General features: G+C 39.2%; 1 protein-coding gene across 9 annotated transcripts in view; it reads left to right on the forward strand.

Moving 5' to 3' along the window:
* Positions 1 to 21,765, forward strand: part of AHCYL2 (adenosylhomocysteinase like 2) — a 160,661-nt gene that overhangs the window by 125,523 nt on the left and 13,373 nt on the right. For all 9 annotated transcript variants that reach the window (XM_026510911.4, XM_026510904.4, XM_048212928.2 and 6 more), the window contains 9 exons: positions 31 to 174; positions 619 to 719; positions 7,896 to 7,998; positions 9,615 to 9,709; positions 12,355 to 12,461; positions 13,752 to 13,868; positions 16,825 to 16,888; positions 17,367 to 17,455; positions 20,158 to 20,228. In XM_026510911.4, the coding sequence (XP_026366696.1) occupies positions 31 to 174; positions 619 to 719; positions 7,896 to 7,998; positions 9,615 to 9,709; positions 12,355 to 12,461; positions 13,752 to 13,868; positions 16,825 to 16,888; positions 17,367 to 17,455; positions 20,158 to 20,228 (891 nt within the window). The remainder of the gene's footprint in view (positions 1 to 30; positions 175 to 618; positions 720 to 7,895; positions 7,999 to 9,614; positions 9,710 to 12,354; positions 12,462 to 13,751; positions 13,869 to 16,824; positions 16,889 to 17,366; positions 17,456 to 20,157; positions 20,229 to 21,765) is intronic.

Raw genomic sequence — 21,765 nt, forward strand, 5'->3', positions numbered from 1 at the left:
CCCTGAGGGTTTTTTATTCTGTCATTTCAGCGGCTTCCTATACAGATAGCTCTGATGATGAGACATCTCCCCGGGATAAGCAGCAAAAGAACTCTAAGGGAAGCAGCGACTTCTGTGTCAAGAACATCAAACAGGCAGAGTTTGGACGAAGAGAAATTGAAATTGCTGAACAAGGTAAAGAAAGCAAGCACTTTTTCCTTCTCAAGTTGCCGGTGTCTTTTTGTCCATGTTAATCCTTTTTATGTCCTGGGGTCTAGTAGCTTGTGAAATTTAAGTGTGGTTTTAAAGAATACTTATTACAAAAGAAATCTGAACTTAGCAAACACTGTGGGGAGGGAGTGAACTCTGGTGGGTCTAGAAGGAACTCCTATACCAGGAAAAGGCTAAGAGAGTGGATAAGGAGGATTGGGGTATAAGGAATCCGAACTCTGGAGCATTTGCCTCTGAAAGTCTCTTCGAATGAAAAATCAGGTTCAGTATCTTGATGCCTTGAGAAACCCATTCTAACAAAGAACCTGATCAGGGGAAGACTCTTCTCTTAAGAGAATAAGTTCTTCTGTTTATTCTTTCTCATTCCCTCCTCTCTAATAGTGCTGTGTATGTATTGTGCCTTTTCAGAAATGCCTGCGCTGATGGCTTTGAGGAAGAGAGCTCAAGGAGAAAAACCTTTGGCTGGAGCCAAAATTGTGGGTTGCACCCACATCACTGCTCAGACTGCTGTGAGTCCCTTTTCTTTCTCCACATAATAATGGTTAATAATAGCCACCAGCTGTTGAGTGCTTGCAACCTGTCAAGCAGCAGATTAAGAGCTTAACAAGTATTAGTTCATTAATCCTCATAATGGCCAGGTAAAGCAGGTATTCCTGTTTCTGTTTTACAAATGAGGAAGCCCAGGCTCAGAGTGCTCAAGTAATTTGTCCGAGGTCATACAGCTAGTAAGTCATAGAATCCAGATTTGAACTTCAATATATCTGAGTCCCAAGTTTATGCTTTCTCTGTGCTACACTGCTTTCCCCTTATCTTCCCTTCCAGTCTCATTTCTATAAGGCAGCTCTCTTCGGCTGCTTTCAGCTGCAAGTGAGAGAAAACCTGATTCAAACCTGGCTCATACATAAAGGAATTTACTATATGACATAGCTAGGAGTCCAGCGGTAAGGTGGACTTCAGATGCGGGATCTCAGGGCTCCAGTTTCATCTGTCTGTGATTTTCTTGGAGCTGCCTTGTCACTTGCTTACTTCATCCTGAGGTTCATAGCAAGATGCTTACAGCTCTTTGAGCCATCACAAATTGACATGAAGAGTAAGGACCATTTCTTCCTTTCCCCCAAGAGCAAGAAAACCTTTCCCAGAAGGCCTCCAGGATATTCCATCATGTGTCATTGAACTGGGTCACATGTCCATGGCCCCCCAGTCCTGCTGAGAGGACTGGGGTTACCATGCTTGATTTAGACCAGCGATTCCCACCCCGTCAGATTCAGTGTCTCCTTTTCATAAAAAATATTTTTGTAATGCCTCGTATTATCGTAGAATGAAATTAAAATATAACATACCTCGGTACACTTTTTTTTTTACATTAATATAAAATCTTAACTGAAATATGAAGGAGGAATAAAAAAAGTAATTTATAATGAAATAATATGTGTTTCAATATGTAAATGCTTCAGCACAAGCATAGTGGGCTACTCAGATATTTGTACTTCCTTACCACATTACTTGAACGAGGGGCGCCTGGGTGCCTCAGTCCGTGAAGCGTCTGCCTTCAGCTCAGGTCACGATCCCAGGGTCCTGGGATCGAGCCCCACATCGAGCTCCCTGCTCAGCGGGGAGTCTGCTTCTCCCTCTGCCTGCCGCTCCCCTTGCTTGTGCTCTCTCTCTCTCTCTGACAAATAAATAAATAAAATCTTTTTTAAAAAACCCAAAACATTATTTGAATGAGAATGCCACAAATGTAGATAGAAATGTGTTATTGGTTCTGGAGCATCAGAGTGGCACTGCCAAATTATATGATTTTCTGAATCGTATCATAATAAACTATAAACAACTTTTTAAATTTCTAAACAACAACAAAAAGTGTGTGTTTTCTCTTAATTTACATACTTGTTGCATTCCTGGAAAAGTATTATTATTTTGTATTAAAACTCCAAAAACAGTTTTTGTTAACATGTAAAGTGAAATAAGGTTCTAAACTTGGATCATTATAAATAGGGTTCTCACACACGTGAACTTTCATTGGAACATTTGAAAACTGTACTAAATGTGGCGTGGTTTTGTTGTAAGAGACGGTCCTGTACTTTCAAAATGTCAAAACCTTTCGTTCTGATCACTAAATGACAGGTGCATTCCCCTCCGAATTAATGTGACAACCAAAAATGCCCCCACAGTTTTCCAGAGCTCCTCTGTCGAGAGCCGCTGACTCACAGCCATCATCAAGGATGTGAGAGATGTTGAATTGCTAACCATAATGAGACCACTATAGGAAATTGATGTATTGAGAATTGGTCTGAAATCTTTTGTATGATTTATAAGACTCAGGTCATCTGAATGGTTAGATCAACTTTCAAAAGATTATCTCCCGAAGCGTAGCACTTATTTATATGGCCACATTCCTGATTAAGTACAGCAGAGAGTCCTTAAGACGCAGACAGCTACTGTGAACATCCTTACCATGAGACTTTTCTGGATTACGTGTTCTCTAAGGGAAAAAAATACCTTGACTGCCCAAAATTAATATAATAAATTGAAAACTCTCTTTTTGGAGCTACAGACTAATTAATCGAGGCAGAAACTCTCTTGGAATCTTTTTTGGGCTTCCCCAGTCAGAGACATGAGACTTCAGTGTGGAGGCTTAAAATAGTAAGTGCTTCTGTACTGTCTCATGTTGCTAAATTCTATCTAGTTTCTTTTTTACCCCCTGGCTCACCAAACATTACCACCTTTCAGGGTTCCCTTTCATTTTCTATTGAATGGAGTAATCAAATTTAGTTTACCAATTTTAGTATTATTTTGTTATTCCCTCTCCACGTTTTTTCTTTTTCCCTTAAAAAAATAATTACAAAGGAATTGCTTTGTTTTTAATCTCAATTTTCTTTTTCTGATTACAAAAGTAGCTCATATTCATTTTATAATACTCAATCATTACCCCAATCATTAGCATAAAAGGCAATCTCCTATAATCCCATGTTCCAGAAGTAACTATCATAGTTAATGGTTTCCCATCCATGTTTCTAATTGACTTGGATCTATTTATATTTTTTAGGCGTTTTTCCATAGTTCCTTCTAATAAGCAGATTCTTTTGCTACTCTCTCTAAACAGTCGTGATTGAAAGTCGGGTTAAACCAGCTTCTAAGCTCTGTCCTCCTTCCACTCCTATCTACCTTCACTCCTGCTTGAGCCCTAATAGCCAGCAGTCTTGACTTGACAATTCTTTAAACAGTTCTTATATTCTTGGCCCCAGTCAGTTTTCTTTTCTAGTTAATTTATATTGCCCTGTAGGTAAGTCTCAGTATCCCTCTTTTGTTTGACAAATTCAAGAATCCTAGCTATAGGAATTCAGAAATTCTTTAAGGTGAAAAATAAAATGAGAGGGAAAAAATGGGATCAAGTATTGAAAGGTAGTATGGACTAGAAATTAAGATATATGAGTAGTTCTGCTATTAACTTACTAAGTGGCCTTGGACAAATTACTTTAGGGGGCTCCCTGTTCAGCGGGGAGTCTTCTTCTCCCTCTTCCTCTTCCATTCCCCCTCCTTGTGCTTTCTCTCACTCTCTCTCCTGCTCTCTGCCAAACAAATAAAAATCTTAAAAAAAAAAAAAGTAAGGATCAAATCAGTGAAATAAATTTTTTAAAATAATTTTTTAAAAATAATTAAAAAAAAATTTTTTAAGGGGCACCTGGGTGGCTCAGTCGGTTAAGCATCTGCCTTTGGCTCAGGTCATGATCCCAGGATCCTGAGATCGAGCCCAAGTTGGGCTCCCTGCTCAGCAGGGAGGCTCCACGCCCCATACTCTCTGTCTCTCTCAAGTAAATAAAATCTTTAAAAACAAAAACATTAAAATTTAAAAAATAATAAAAATATTTTTAAAATTGAAATAAACATGGATTTATAAATAAGTTGCAAGTATAGTATGGATCACTTTTTTCTTAGCCATTTGAGAGTAAGTTGCCAACCTGATGCTCCTTCACCCACAAATACTTCAGTGCATATTTTCTACAAACAAGGACATTCTCTCATTCAACCAGTACAGCTATTCAAAATCAGGAAATTAACATTAACGTATATTACCGTCTAATCCTCCGACCTCATGCATCTCATTAATTGTCATCCCCTTTTCGTCTCCTTTAGTCTGGAACAGTTCATCAGTCTTTCTTTGACTTTCATGACCTTGACACTTTTGAAAATTATAGATGAATTATTCTGTAGAATGTGCTCAATTCCACTTTTCCTGATGCTTCCTTATTATTAAATTCAGGCTATGCGTTTTTGGTAGGAAATGATGCTGCATTTTTTTTCATTGAGTCTTATCCGGTGGCACGTTGATTTAGACTTGATTTATCATTTGTCAAAAAGATGTTCATTTTGATCCTTTGCTTGAGGTGGTGTCTGCTAGACTTTTTCACTGTAGAAGTTATTTTCCCCCTTTATAATTAAAAAGTATTTCATGAAGTAGTAATACGATACTATGTAAATACCCCATTTGTCATCAAGCTTTCAATTTATTCATTTATTTACTTACTTTTATTTGTATGAATCATTGTTTCCTATTTTATTTAGTGGATTATAATCCATTACTACCACTATTTATCATGATGCTCAAATTGTTCCAAACTTGTCCCAGGGGAGCCCCTTCCATCTTGTTTCTGTGACTTCTTTGTCTTTTGACATATCCTTCTCATTCTTTGAGCATTTCGTTGCTTCTGGTATATGATTATCTAAGCTTATCTTGTACTTTCTTTGCCCTAACCTTAGAATCAGTCATTTCTCCAAGAAACCTGTTGTTTTCTTTTTAAGATTTTATTTATTTATTTGTCAGAGGGAGAGAGAGAACACAAGCAGGGGGAGCGGCAGACAGAGGGAAAAGCAGCCTTCCCCACTGTGCAAGGAGCCTGATGCAGGACTCGATCCCAGGACCCTGGGATTATGACCCAAACTGAAGGCAGATGCTTAACCAACTGAGCCACCAAGGCATCCCGAGCCTGGTTCCTTTTAATGGATCTGGACGCTACTGTGTTCTTTGCTATTAAAATATTGTTCCGGGGTCCTCTTTAATTTCATATTTTGGAAAATAATTACCTGCTAACTCTTCATATATTTCTTATGTCTTCTTCTCTCCTCCTCCTTCGAGGACTCCAATTACATGTATGTTAGATTTGGTAATGTCCCATTTGATAATGTCCCATAGATCTTAGATGCTCTGTTCTGATTTTTATTCCCACTCTTTTTTCTTTCTGTATTTCAATTTGGTAATTTTTATTGATCTATCTTCAAGTTCACTGACTCTATCCTCAGATATGCCCAGTCTGATGATGAGTCTGATGAAAGAATTCGTAATCTCTAATACCTTTGAAAATTTTTTCTGACATTTCTATTTGACTTATTTTTATTGTTTCCATCTCTCTGCTGAAATTCTCTTATCTGTTCATGGATGTCATCCATCTTTTCACTAGACCCCTTAATGTAAACCTATTAATTGTAGCTAATTTAAAGTTCCTGTCTAATCAAGCATCTATTTCATCTTAGAGTCTTGTTCTCTTGAATACTTTATTTCTTGACAACGGTGTGGGGAGGGGAGTGGTTTATTCCACTTTTTTTCTGTGCTTTGAAATTTTGTTATGAATGGTAATTTGTTAGTTTCCATTATTGTCATGAATTGGGCTGGATTTCAGTTCTGTTGTTCTTCACCATAGGCTTCAAATTCCTTCCATAGTGGGCAGCTGTTACATTGTGATTTGAGGTTACCAGAAGGCTCTCCTCGGTGTTGAGGCTTCACTGTCAGCTTTCAGTTGCTTCTACACATGCTTGCCACAGGGGTGGGGGGAAGGGGTATCATCTCTCTCTTCAAATGCATGCCCCACCTGCTGCACTAGGCTGCTGTTTCTTAGAGCTCGGCTCATGGGGAGGGCAAGTGGGGTTCTTGGCTCTCCTGCTCCAGCTTCAGTCTTAGGTAGGTCTGGAACAGTTCATCAGTCTTTCTTTGTGTGAGGATAGGGCTTCTTCATGGTTCCTGCTTCTCTCTGTAGCAGCCAAATTTGCCTTGTGTCTGGGATAGGTCTTGTGCAGGAGATATTTTCCTGCCTCTCCTGGAGAGGTTGCAGATCTTTATCAGTCATATCTTGTTTTATTGCACTTCACGGATAATTGCATTTTTAAAAAAAATAAATGGAAGGTTTGTGGCAACCCTGCATCAAGCAAGTCAATCAGCGCCATTTTTGTAACAGCATTTGCTCACTTCATGTCTCTCTGTCACGTTTTGGTAATTCTCAAAAATATTTCAAACTTTTTCATGATTATTTGTTATGGTGATCTGTAGATCAGTGATTATTACCTGCTCAGGTGATAGTTAGCATTTTTTAGCAACAAAGTATTTTTTAAAGTATGTACATTGTTTTTTTAGACATAGTGCTATGGCACACTTAATAGACTACAGTATAGTGTAAACATAACTTTTATGTGTACTGGAAAACCAAAACATTCATTTGACTTGCTTTATTGTGATACTCACTTTATTGTGGTGGTCTGGAACCGAACCTGCATTACCTCTGATGGATGCCTGTGCTTTCTATCAGTGCAGGGTCCTGGGCCCAAGGGGGTTTCCTGCTTCTCTCCAAGGAACAGGGAGTTTTTGCTTCCACTCTTCCCCAGAACCAGTGGATCTTTGCTTGCTCCCTGGTGGCAGGCATAATTTCTGCTCCTCTTCCTACAGCTTAAGGCTTTTGCTTCCTCTGAGAGAAGAGTGTGGCAAAGTGCCCAGGTTTCATGCCTGTCTTGGAGCATAGCTAATCAGGTCCTTGCCCCCAGTCTTTCTTGTGGGCACTGGGTGGAAGCCCCTGGAAAAGAGCTTGCATGTGAGTGTGAAATCTCCTTGGGCCTCGGGCAGTCAGAAATTCCAAACTGACATGCTTTCCCACACTCAGCCTCTACTAGTTCATTGAAATTCTAGCTCATTTTTTCTTATCCTCATGTGTGGCACCCACATCTTCCTCCCATGTTCTGTCAGAGGTGAAACCGAGTCCCCTTGCTCTTTAAAGGGATTTGTCACTTGGGAGTTCAGTTCACTTGGTTGCTTTACAGCCTTAGCTCTTTGATGGTACATTATCTGGCTTTTGTTAGGATCGGAGCTTGCTTGCAGCTTTCTACATCTTCAGAAGAAGCAGAACTGTAAATTGGTGATTTCTCCAGAATGTTTTGGCTCTAAAACCCTTGACTTAATTAAGTCTTAAAAGGAAGCCCAAATATATTAAATAGGTAGAAAAACAGAGCTCAGCTGGAGCCTTCACCCATGCCTACCCCTACCACTGCCCTCTACTCAAAATCCTGAAGAATTTCTGTAAAGCACCATTTGAAAGTCACTGGCCTCAGTTATTCCTGATATACTTTCTTTTTCTTTTTCTTTTTAAGATCTTATTTATTTATTTGTCAGAGAGGGAGAGAGAAAGAGAGCACAAGCAGGAGAGCAGCAGGCAGAGGGAGAACAGACTCCCCGCTGAGCAGGGAGCCCGATGTGGGACTCGATCCCAGGACCCTGGGATCATGACCTGAGCCGAAGGCAGACGCTTCACAGACTGAGCCACCCAGGAGTCCCCTGATACTTTCTTATTGTCAAATATATAAACTTAATTTCCTTGACCAGTTGTTTGGCTAGTCTTGTTCATCTCCTGCTTTTCTCTTCAATGCAGGTGCTTATGGAAACTCTGGGTGCGCTGGGGGCGCAGTGCCGTTGGGCAGCCTGCAACATCTATTCCACTCTCAATGAAGTGGCTGCTGCTCTAGCAGAAAGTGGTAAGATCTTCTGCTTGTCTTCTGTGTCTTTGGCTAAAGTAAGTCTCTGAAAAGTTCCATGGATTCAATATCAATCTTTAAGAGAGATTGACATTAAAGGAGCCCTCTTGGGGGAAATGGGTCCCTATTCTTGTGTGTTTGCTCTACTTCTGCACTTCTCTTGTTCAATATGATGTAGCTAACTCTGTTTTACAGTTGGCAAATATCTCCTTATGTCTGATATTCCCTTGTTAGTTAATGCTTTGCGTTGACTTGCTAATACTAGAGCACCAGTGAACACCGCTCATTGTCTAAGGTAATATGGATTAGAAAAGAAGTGCTTTGGGCATACTTTTGTGGTCCTGCTGGTTTGTCAGCAGTTTGCCCTGATTTAATGTTTGGGTTTCTTTTTTTTTTTTTTTTTAAAGATTTTATTTATTTATTCGACAGAGATAGAGACAGCCAGCGAGAGAGGGAACACAAGCAGGGGGAGTGGGAGAGGAAGAAGCAGGCTCATAGTGGAAGAGCCTGATGTGGGGCTCGATCCCAGAACGCCGGGATCACGCCCTGAGCCGAAGGCAGACGCTTAACCGCTGTGCCACCCAGGCGCCCCCTAATGTTTGGGTTTCTGCTTCAGCAGTAAAAAAGGACTTGACCTGGCAGATTAATATTTGATCACAATCGCTACTGACACAGGAAGGACAAAAGAAAGAAATTTGGACTTTGCCAGTTTCTTGCCTTCCCTCTGTGGCAGCACAGCACAGATCAGGGTACCAAATGCTTATTGCTTCAGAGCTCTTAAGAAATGCTGGGAAAGTTCTGTGGTGCATGCGTGTCTCTCCTTTTGCTAGCACTTTAGTATTTCATTTGTTCTTTCATTTACATTCATTCATTATGAAATTTTTATTAATGTATATAAAAGGGCACAAATATTAAATAGATAGCCCAGTGAATTGTACATATACATTCTTTTTTTTTTTCCAACAAATGTTTAATATAAGAACACACGAGACCATGTCTTTGCCCTAAGAATCTTATACGGTGATTGAGGAGAAAAGACACATATATAAATAATGGTAATACAAGGGCATATATGATAAATGCCACGACAGATCATAAATCTACATTTACCGCACAAGCAAGCGGCTTTTAAAAGTTCAGATTCCATGATAGACCACTTGCAGTTAAACAGGCTTCGTTAGGAACATGAAACTTACCTGAGCTGTGACAACATTTTAACTGATGGAGAAGAGTGTAAGGTTCTCCTGATGAAGAAGGTGGGTTGACCAAAGTACAGATGCAAGAAAGATCAAAGTGTAGTTGGGACATGGTGAGACTTCCAGTTGACTGGATCAGGAAGTACTTATTTCTGATTTCTTCTTTTTTCCCCTTTAGTCCTATTTGTAGCATCCATCATACTCTTGTCCCTTTTGTTTTTCCTTTTTGGTGTATCAAGAGCAAAATGACCACCAAAGACAAAGAAGTGGATGAAGGGGCTGAAGACAGTGAAGAAAGTCAATCCAAGGAGTTGAGCAAAATGAGAGAATTTGGAATTGGGGAAAACCAGTATCTTGTCAAAATTTAGGGGCAACCATTCTTTCAGGCTTTAATGGTTTCTCTTTGTTCCCTTTTCTCAGGATTCCCTGTCTTTGCCTGGAAAGGAGAGTCAGAAGATGACTTTTGGTGGTGCATTGATAGATGTGTGAATGTGGAGGGCTGGCAGCCAAACATGGTGGGTTAGATCTCTGCTTGCACAATTCTGGAGGAATCTGGCGGGGACAGAGCGGGGGGCTATGGCCTGGGAGAAGGTGTCCCAATAGGAAGGAAGGAAAATGCTTCCTTTTCTGTCTGATGTATCTGGGCTTCCAGCAGAACTGGATGCTTATGTTTAGGGTACCCTAAGAATATTGCACTTGGCCTCAAAGTGCTTAAATTGTTGGTCCTGATCTTAAGAAACGTTTATATTCATTAGCAGCATTAAAATACTGCTCTGTATTCACACATGGCTGGTTCAAAAGTAAGGTTAATGAGTTACCATCCCCTACCCCTCTCCCCCTCCAACAACAATAATGAAAATGCACAGGAACACATACACACACAGCTCCTATGGTACTTAGCTTTTCTCTCAAATCACAGGCTAAATTTATAGTAAACCTGAGGAGAGTCCAAGTTCAAATATCTTCTCTTTATTCTCCACTTTAAGAAAGAAGCCTAGGCAAAAAGTTTTGAGTCTTTTATTTTGCTTCATTTTATTTTTGTTTCAATTTTGAAAAGATCAAGTCCTTGAAGGCTGATAGCACATTAGATTCTCAGAGAAGCAAAAAGCTGCACGAAGTATAAAACACTCCTATTTCACAAACATTTTGCTTATGAAGGAGAGGAGAAATTGGGGAATCAACTGAAAAGAGAATCCTTGAAGCTCTAGTCCAACTATTGCTTGCTGCTAAAAATTGCAGAGTAGCCCTTACTTGGTACACAAAGGGAGAAGCAGCCTCTTTCTGGATTCTGTGATGCAGGTTACATTGCACCACGTGCTGGTTTGAGGAAGCTGGGTTAATACCCTGAAAGGGAGGGAGGAGTCAGCTGTGAGATGAGTCAGCTCATTCCCATAGAGTTTACAGTGACTGGAGAAGTATGACCGACAGAACTAAAGGAGATATGCCAGGGGGTTTCTACGGGGAATAAAACATTAATTTTAGAGTTGAGAACATGGGGACTACATGGGATTGCATTTAGAGACTATAGGACCAGCACAAACTGCTGGAAAAGCTGATGAAGAAAATAAGACAAGGATAAAAACCATCGTCACCCCAGAAAAATAGAGTCCATTCCTCTTGGGATACTGTCAAGATCTAGTACTTTTACTTGTTTTCCAACCTCAGGAAGATTCCCTGGTGGCAAGAATTTCTGTAATAGAATAACATGGTAGTGAGAATTATGGGTTACGTGCATTAACTAAATATTAGGGATAGCAACTACCTGCCTGTATTAGATACCTCCATTAAAAGAGCAAAATGGACAAGAATAGTGGGCCTTAAGACAGAGTTTCCAATTGCTCAGGCTTTTTCATTTCTGATTTTCTCGTGTGGCTAGGAATCAGAGGCTGCGAGGGAGAACACTGTGAGGGATTCCATACATGCAGAAAGGGGAGAGAAACTCTGAGAAGACTTTTCATTTCTCAGGGCATCTGTTCTGAGGGTTTCTACTGGGAGAAAATGGAGCATTAACTTACAGAATGGAGCAAATATATTTTAATGAGAGTCTTGCCTTGAATCCCTGCTCTCAAATAAACTTCAGTTGAGTCAGAGAAAAGAGATCAGGAGCAAGAGTAGAAGCAAAAAAAGATTAGGTGGTAGACATGAGGTGGGGGATTTTGTGTACCCAGGGGTCCAGGATGGCATTTTGGGGACGTGTAGTGAGTTGATATTTGATGTGACTGCAAAATGGGTACGTGCCAGCAGGGAGCAACTCAGTTCTGTGGGGACTTCCCAGGTATAATAATTTTGAAAGTCCTGCAAAGCATTTCTGACAGCTAGGCGAAGGGCTGAAGTGCCACAGCCTAGTAGTGCCTAAGAGCTTTCTAAGCTGGTCTTTTTTTTTTTTTTTTTTTTTTTTTAAGCTGGTCTTTCTTTAGCTTGTTTATAATTCAGAAACTTTTCCTCTGCTGATGAAAGCTCCAGTGGGCACAGCATTGTGGTTATCTTTAATCACAACCTGAAATAGTGATGAGCTGTTCAGAGGCATGCTTGCACACCTACATGCTGCACTGTTCCCTGGTTATTTTTAATTTGGTGTATAGAGAGTGTGAGGTTTCGCTAGGCAAAACCCTTCAGTGCTGCCTGATATTTTGGGTAGGAGAGTGCCTGTGCTTTGGAAGAAGTGAAGGATTAACAAATACAGTTTTATAACCCATTGTTCTGGGAGGGAGACTAATTAGCTGGCTTTATTTAAACTAAGCCTTGACTGAATATATTTGAAGTCCTGAATGTAACTGCTAGAAATATGCTAATATCAAGGTCAGGCTTTCTGAATATCTATAGTGTCTTCAAGAACTAGTTGTCTAGATAACCACTGAAGCTATTAGTTCGTAAGAAAATCCATCCTCATTTCGTTGCTGTGTGTTTTGATACAGTAGATGTGTTAGTGGGAAGGTCATTCGGCTGTGAGAATTACAATTGGCTTTTTACCCCTCATTGTCTTTAATTCAGTGATAATGACTGGTCATTACTTTGGCTTTAAGTAACTTTGCATAACCATATGGGAAATTTGAAATATCTGTAAATTGGCAGTTAGAAATTGGGATAAAAGAGCCAGAGCAACAGCGGAAGCCCTGAGCCTTCAGTGAAATAAATGTATTATTGATGCTTATTATTGCAGATATTGGACGATGGAGGGGATCTTACTCATTGGATTTATAAGAAGTATCCTAATATGTTCAAGAAAATCAAGGGAATAGTTGAGGAGAGTGTTACTGGAGTCCATAGGTAAGATTTGACATGGGCATACCTGGTTTTATGCAGCCTAGATATATATTCTGATAATCACATACCTATAAAATACATTATGTTAAAAATTGGAACCTGCTATGAGGTGATGAGATCTTAGTCTGCACCCTTTTTTTTTTTTTTAACAATGCAAATAACAAACCTAAAATTGGCCGTGCGGGACAGGTAAGGGAACAAGTGTGGTCCTTGTGTTTTCTAGTCATGGAAATGAAATGACTGCTTGTCCTTTTTAGAGTAATTCATTCATTCCATAGGTATTTAGTTAACTTCTACAATGAGTCAGGAACTTCTGGGAACTGTGCTATGGATCTAGCGGTGGGCAAAACGGACAAAAACTTGGCTCCTCATAGAGCTTACATTTTTACTTAGAGAATAAGGATTTAGAGTTCTGTTTCTCAAATGAGCAGTAATTCCCTCAGTAAAATTGAAATAATTTCTGTTTACTACTATTCACTCATGAAGAACTGAAAGTATGAAATGGAAGTTTTAGGGAAGTAAGTTCTGCATGAGCCACCATCACTGCTTCAACATATTGTGATCTTTTTGAATCTACCATACCTTCAGACTCTTAGAAAGGGATGAATTTTAAATAAAACACCTGGTTCTAATTTTTTTTTTTAAGATTTTATTTATTTATTCGACAGAGAGATAGAGACAGCCAGCGAGAGAGGGAACACAAGCAGGGGGAGTGGGAGAGGAAGAAGCAGGCTCCCAGTGGAGGAACCTGATGTGGGGCTCGATCCCATAACGCCGGGATCACGCCCTGAGCCGACTGCTGTGCCACCCAGGCGCCCCACACCTGGTTCTAATTTTTAGTTGATTCAACTTAAAATGAAACTCCTGTATGTAGATACACATATTTATAGGATGTATATGTATTAAGATTATAAAATTGAGACTATTTGAAAGTTAAAATTGTTGCATTAAAGTAGTGGGATTGAAATAGTACTTAAAGTTATTCTTTGTATAATTTAAAAGGGGAATAAACTTAATAAGCAATTTAAAATTTTACATTTTGATCCTTACAATTTAGAAGTTGGTCAAAGATTTTCCCCACATGCCTTGTAACTAAGATCTTCATTTCTAAGCTGTCTACAGACTTGAGAAAGGTAGCCTTTATTTCTGTATATACACCTAATGGGGTGGAACTAGCATGTCTCATACTCTCATGCCTACACAATCAACGTATTTCTGTAATTTGTTATAAAACTGACAGTAGATTGCAGTATCTCATTGTTTTGTGTTCTTCTTGATTTCCCTCATCCGCAGGCTGTACCAGCTCTCCAAGGCTGGGAAGCTGTGTGTTCCAGCCATGAACGTCAATGACTCGGTCACCAAACAGAAATTTGACAACCTCTACTGTTGCCGTGAATCAATTCTAGATGGGTAATGTTTTATTATCTTTGGAATGAGCTTGAGTTATTGAATTGAGGTTCTGAGTTTTTTGGTTTGGGCTGTTTCTGGAAATGATTCATGCAGCACCTTTGGATCTATCACTACATCCTCCTCAATACTTTATAACCCAGATCTACTGTTGCTATCCCTGTGACAAGCACATCTATCTCACTTAAAAAATCAGACTAGCCTCTGTCTATTGGTGGCAAAGTTTTTACTCTGTGACCCTATCAGGCCTGCAAGTCAGTAACTGAAGTCATAAACAGCTAAGAATCTTGATGATTTGGGAAAAGGTTCCTGGCGTTCCTGTTCTAGGTCATGTTACCAGTTTTGAAATTCCAGCCAGCATATAATTTTCTGGCCATCTGGAAAGTTGTGGTGAGCAAAGAGTCAATCCCAGAGGCATTTCTAGTTTTTTAAATCGATAAGAACTACAAGTCTGACAAAATCTATACCAAATACTATGTTCTTCTACTGCCCAGTTTCTGTTTCTACATTTGTGTCCAGATATTCCTTCATCCTTGTTCAGAAGACTCAGTAACTCCCTATGTCAAACCATTAAGTTGATTTAGAATATTCCCAAGCCAAATGGTTTCCATCATGTTTAGGTTAATGGAAAAGCTAAGTAAGGGCCTGTGGGCCACATTACTAACCAGTCTGGACCCTAGGCAGTTTGCAACACCACGGGCATTAGAGCCAGAAGGCCTGGCTTGGTTTGACTGTTGGCTCTATCATTTAGGTCTTGGAATAGTTATTTAACCTCTCTGCGCCTATTCCCTCATCTGCAAAATGGTGACAGTAAGACCTACATCATAGAGTTATTGTGAGGATTAAATGAGATAAGGTAAGAACCTGGTGTTCAATATTAGTTCCCTTGCCCTTCTTTCTAGAACCCTGTACACTAAGTTCTGGATTGAGTTTGATCTTAGGGGAAGCTTTTTGCTTTAAAATCTTTTTGGAGAGGGGCAGATATTCAAGGCAAATTCAACTTACTGATAATTATTATTTCTATAGAGTCAATAGTATTATCAAATAGATTGGACATTTAAATGAATTCTCAATCCATCAGTCTGTTTATAGACTGTCCCTTGTTTTGGCTACATGAAAGTGTTACAGCTTACGTGACTAGCTTTGATGAATAGCTTTACACCTGATATCCCTTGGGGAAGAGAGGCAGAAAAGCTCAAGAGTAAAGCAAAGGAGGCTCATAAATATAATCTATTGATTTTTTTTTTTTTTTTTTTTTTTGCTGTGATAACCATTCCAGGACCATTCTCCTAAACCATGACTTTTGAGTATGATAGCAGCCCAGCTAGACTTACTCTCTTCATGCAACAAGAAATGCCACTGCACTTAATTGATATATTTTTAAAATTTTATTTATTTATTTATTTATTTATTTATTTATTTATGTTCACATACACTGTTACATTAGTTTCAGGTGTACAGTATAGTGATTCAGCAATTCCATACATCACTTGGTATTCGTCACAAGTGCATTCCTTAATTCCCATTACCCGTTTCACCCATCTTCCCTCTGGTAACTATCAATTTGTTCTCTATAGTTACAAGTCTGTTTCTAGACATCTCTGTCTCTCTCCATCTGTCTCTCTCTCTCTTTTTCCTGTGCTCATTTGTTTTGTTTCTTAAATTCCACATATGAGTGAAATCATATGGTATTTGTTTTTTCCTGACTGGCTTATTTCATTTAGCATTATGCTCCTCCAGCTCCATCCATGTCATTGAAAATGGCAAGATTTCATTCTTTTTTTTTTTTTTTTTTTTAAAGATTTTATTTATTTATTCGACAGAGATAGAGATAGCCAGCGAGAGAGGGAACACAAGCAGGGGGAGCGGGAGAGGAAGAAGCAGGCTCATAGCAGAAGAGCCTGATGTGGGGCTCGATCCCAGATCGCCGGGACCACGCCCTGAGCCGAAGGCAGACGCTTTAACCGCTGTGCCACCCAGGCGCCCCAAGATTTCATTCTTTTTAATGGCTGAGTGATATTTGATATTTATTGAGTTTCACTGGGGCTCATGGAGTTGTACCAGTTCCCATTGAGGAGCTGTCAAATCATTAAAAGCATTCCCACTTTTATAGACCGTTTTCAATAGGAGGGGTAAACAGAGAAGTGAATAGAAAGAGGCACAAATGTTTGTAGGAACTGTCTATCTCAGCTAGTTTTAGTTGAAAACTTTCTTCTGCCTAGTGAGGGATTCCTAGAGAAGGGACACTGGCTGAACCCAAAGAGAAACCAGAACCTACTCCTGCAAGTTCTTCCAAGAGACTCTAAAAACGATACGGACATGTATTCTAGCTTCATAGAGCATCAGAGACAAAGAAATAGAGCATGTCTGAGAAAGAATCAGCCCCAGAAAGCTCACCATCTCGTGCAATCGGTATTAGTGCATTTCCAAGCTCTTCTCCCTGTAGCTGCCCATTCCCTCTGTGTGGAATTAATGAGGGACCTGTTGACCCTTCTGACGCTGCTCAATGTAGCACTCATTTATCAGGGTTACCTTCTACGTTCCTGTCTCATTCAATAAGCTCCAATAATGTTTCCATTAAGCTAGAGCTTTGTCTCCTAAATAAAAAATGTTATTTTTATTTTCTTCTTTTATTTCCAAAAATTATGTAATAAATGTATATTGCTTTTTGTTTAAAAGTTACTTTGCAGTCTATGGCTTCTTTCCTTCTGCCCCACTCCCAAGACGAGGAAAAAAGAAAAAAAAAAACCCTCTCCTATAGCTGGAATTGATCGGATAGTATGCAGTGAGAAAATACATATCTTATTCCACCGTTCTTTCTAGTCATTAGATAGCGTAGAAGCCAGGCTTTCTTTCAGAATGGAACAAGCAAACAAACATAAAAACACAGGGACCCAGTCTAATCTTAAAGGAGAAACGAGAGAAGATTTTTCTGATTTAATGGTTTTTCTTCCCCTAGACTTAAAAGAACAACAGACATGATGTTTGGTGGAAAGCAGGTGGTGGTCTGTGGCTACGGAGAGGTAAAGCATAACCTTTCACCTACGATGTGTATCAAGTGTGATTTTGGTGAAATATACCAGACTCTTTTATGTAATGGACATGAGAATACATTCACTCACCACTCTAGATGGGGAAAAAAGTAACTTTCGAGACCCTCTGGTTAAAGTACAATCTTTCTTTTTCCCTTTGCATTGTTGCCATTTTTTCTTGTTGATTTTCTGACTTGTTCCAGTGCGCTGTTTGTGATGTTCTCTTAGCTTGTGTTTTGATTATAAATCGTGAGTGTGGGTGTTCTTATGTACATGCATGTGCTAAACAGGGGCTAGGAGTTTGTTGATGAACTGCATTCATTTATTTGTTTTTTCTTGTTTTTCCCAAGCATGAATCTATTCAGTGAAATTCCTTTTGGGGGCGGAAAATGGGGTAGTTTACCAGAAGCTTTGAGAGATGGTTTTCTCACTGACTTTCCTTATTATGTGTAATTTCTCCCCTCTTCAGGTGGGGAAGGGGTGCTGTGCTGCTCTAAAAGCCATGGGCTCTATTGTGTATGTAACTGAGATCGACCCCATCTGTGCTCTTCAAGCCTGGTAAGCATGCAAAAGGAGACTGGCTTTTTCCTCTGTGCCACCATCTATTGGGACCTTGTAACTGGCCTGGTTAATGCCACAATTTATCTTAGAGGTGCCCAGATCCTGAGAGATGCTGCTGTTAACTGTAAGCTCCCCTCTTTCAAAGATCAAGGAGCTCTGCTCTGAGAAAGCAGAGACTATCAGAGAGGCTAAAATTTTGAATTCCTGTGGAAATAATAAGAGGGGATGCCTTCAGCCAAAGAACAATTAGCTCCTTACCTTCTCCATGTATAATCCTGCCTTTTTTTTTTTTTTAAGTCAGCTCTACGTCCAATGTGAGGCTTGAACTCATGACCCCAAGATCAAGAGTTGCATGCGCCACCAGCTGAGCCACGCAGGCACCCCAACCCTTCTCCCTTTGAAAACAATGCTCAAAAAAGAAACAAGTTGGCATCAGATCCTATCTGATTTGATGCACTAAAAAGAACACCTCTGTGATATTCTTCCCCTAAATGTATAACCTGAGTCTCGTCAGGAGGAAACATCAGGCAAATCCAAATAAAATCTGCTGTCTCTGAATGAAGGGCATAGGGGAGTTTGTACTATTTTTGTAATTCTTAAGTTTGAAATTATTTCAAAATTAAAGGTTAAAAAATAGTTCCTGTCTCATCCATAAAGTATGGCTAATGATGCCTGCCTCAAAGAGTTGCAAAAGTTCAGTAAAATAATTACATAAGTATTACATATGATTATATATTATATAATAAATATATAATTCTATAAAGTATAGAACTGCTGTCACATAATAAATGCTCACTAAATGGTAGGTATTATTAAAATTGCCTCTTGCCATCCTCAGCAGGATGGAAATACCACTGTTCCTGAAAACTATTGCACAGCTCCAGGGTCTATAGCCTCCATAACCCACCCAATCTTTACCCTTAACCCTCCAGGGGAAGGTACCCAGGGTAGAGTAAGGCATAGCATAAAGATTTTGCTATACCCATTTCCCCTACTTTCTACTCCTCACACATCCCAGCCATAAACCACAAATTTCCCCAATAGAGTTGTTGGCTTTCTCTGAGTCAGGGTTCATTAACATGTTTTAATACTGGTTGAGACACCGATTCAGATGCTCTCATAGACATGAACTGATCACTTACTGTATAATAGGTACTGTGCTCTGTGCTTAGGATGAATAAGATGAATATATGAATGAGGTAAGGTCCTGCTTTTAGAAACACACAAATAACCGCTGTGAGTGGAATAAGTGCTGTGATGGTGGTAAACAGTACATGCTTCTGTAGGAGCCAAAGGAGAAATATCTAACTAAAGAGCAAAGCTGAGTCTTGAAACTTGTGTAAGTCATTTCTTAGTTTGGAAGTAAATGCCAGGTACAAGGAACATGTCACAAGGAGTATAGTCACTGAGGAAGGAGAGAGCATGGCACATTTAAGAAGATGGAAATAACTTAATGTAGCTGGCAGAGAGGATAAATTTGGGGGAGTGGTAATATCTAAGGTAGGAATCATATGTGAATATAATCATGTATCTGCATAAATATTTAGGTCTTATCCTGAGAACAGGCCATCTCACTGAAGTGTTTTAAGCAAGGAAGTGACGTGATCTAAGTTGCACGTAGGGAAAGTACTCTGCAACGTAAATTAGAGAGACATGAGATCGCGCCAGGGGCTACTGTAGGAATCCAGGCAAGAGGTAATAAGACCTGAACATACACAAGACCAGCATATATGGAGAGGAGGGGACCAATTCAAGAGATTTTAAACAATTAAGGAAAACAGCCAGATTTGGTGACAACTTCAATTAGGGAGAGGCAGTAGGCTAGGACACTCTAGTTTATCTGGCTCATACAGTTGGGTGGACAGTAGTGCTATTGATCAAGGTAGAAAATGTAAAAGAAATAGATTTGAGGAGTACAGAGAAGATAATGAGGTTTTTTTTTTCAAGCCCAATAAATTTGAGATTCTTGTGGAACATCCAGGAGAAGCTCTCCGGTAGATAATTTGATCCACGCTCTGAAGCTTCACAGAGATCTAACCTAAGGATATATTTGTACAGATCAGCCACTAAGAAGAGTCATTTGCAGCCAAGGGAAGGGTATGGACAAATACTGAAAGAATAAAGAAAAGAGTCAGGGCAGAACTCTACAGAGTACCAACATTTAAAGATTGAGTAAGATTGAAAAGGAACAATCAGAAAAGTAGGAGGAAAACCAGGAGAGAACAGTATCATGGACTCCAAGGGGTATAGTTTTAAGAAGGTAAACAGTGTTTAATGTAGGAAATTAAGTGATGTAAGAGTCTTAAGGGGCTTTTTGTTTGTTTTTTGGAGGTTTTTGTTTTGTTTTGTTTTGTTTTTGTATCCAGAAGATCGTTGATGATCTTGGGAAAGTAGTTTCAATGGAATAAGATTCAATGGCTAAATTGCACTTTCTAGAAACTCAGTTTGGGAATCTCATGGTAATCCCTGGTCTCTATTTTCAGGAAGAATTAAGTTGCAGGGATGCAAAGAAACCTTTATTTCTGCCCTGTATGAACTAAGGAGATGGTTTGAATTTTTCACTGCTAAGAATAATCTGGCTATATCAAGAGGTGACAGTGTAGGTACCGAAGGAACTTGGTAATAGCTTTTGAGGTTCTGTGGCAAAAGGCTCCCAACTGCCTATTTTCAGGTTAATTGATTGTGCTTTATTATTACAGTATGGATGGATTTCGACTGGTGAAATTAAATGAGGTCATCCGGCAAGTAGATATTGTTATTACCTGTACAGGTATGATTTTGACACATACAATGGGGTGGCACTTGGGAATGCTTTCATGGAACAAGTGAAAAATGACTGAAAATGTTCTGAATAAACCAAACTTGAAAAGCCAGATACAGAGGTCTACAACCAGTCGATCTTTCACGTTCTTCCCACCTCTTTAGAACTCTGATCAAATGTATGTACCATCTCAGTCATCCCTAGAGGAAAGTTTCTCTTTAACTGTTCTGTATCTCCATCCATCTCAACTACCAAGGAGATGACGAGAGATAAATTTTATTTGGGAAACCAGATTTTATATTTGTACATTTGCTTTTTTATTTTACCTCCAAAAGTAATATATATTTCTCCCTAGTCTCTGTAAAGCAGACCTAGAGCAAAATTCATAGTTAGAGAAAGTGGGAAAGGTAGTTGTATTAATTCCCAAAGAGGGAAATTAGAGTTTTGGGGAGGACTATGCAGAAATGGCTAGTTTCCTTGACTGAGATACTTTGTCTTTATGGTGGGAACATAAACTGCTAGAACACTGGTTTTTATTTGTAATTATATTTTAGAGGAGGCAAATCAGAATATTTAAGAATAAAAATATATTTGTAGCCTTGGGGTGAGATGGGGGCAGAGAAGAGGGACCATAAGAAACTGTTCTTGCTTCACATCAACCCCCTCGTGTCTTTTTTTATACAGCTTTATTGAGATGTGACTCACAAACCATACATTTCACTCATTTTAAGTGTACAATTCAGTATTTTCTAGCAAATTCACAACCATCACCACAATCTAATTTTTTTATTGAGATATAAGTCACATACCATAAAATTTAGCCTTTTAAAGTATATGGTTCAGTGGTTTTTAGTGAAGTTGTACAATGTCTGATTCCAGAAACTTCATCACCCCAAAAAAGAAGTCCCATACCACTAGCGGTCAGTCCTCATTCTTTCACTTTACCTTTCTCCAGCCCTACACAACAGTTATTTTCTCTGTTTCTATAGATTTGCCTATTTCATATCAATGGAATCATACAGTATGTGGTCTTTTGTGACTGGCTTTTTTTACTTAGCATAGTGTTTTCGAGATTCATCCATATGGAAGTATGTGTTGATATTTTCATTCCTTTTTATTGCTGAATTATATTTCATTTTAAGGATATACCACATTTTGTTTATCAATTCATTGGTTGCTGGACACTTGGGTTGTTTTTGCTTTTTGGCTATTTTGAATAATGTTGCTATGAACATTGTGTATAGTGTTTTTCTGCAAACATGTTTTCCATCCTCGTGAATATTTACCTACCTATATATACCTAGGAATTGCTACATCATATGATGATAACTCTACTTATAATATTTTGAGGAATAGCCAAGCTTTTCCAAATCGACGGCACCATTTTACAATCCCACCAAGAATGCATAGGGGTTACAATTTCTCCACATCCTCACCAACACTTGTCATTATCTTTTTTTATTATAGCCATCCTAGTAGGTGTGAAAGGGTGTTTCATTGTGGTTTTGTTTTTTAAAAATTTTATCCAGGTTATCTCTACACCCAA

Source organism: Ursus arctos, unplaced genomic scaffold, assembly GCF_023065955.2.
Source record: "Ursus arctos isolate Adak ecotype North America unplaced genomic scaffold, UrsArc2.0 scaffold_3, whole genome shotgun sequence".
NCBI lineage: Eukaryota > Metazoa > Chordata > Mammalia > Carnivora > Ursidae > Ursus > Ursus arctos.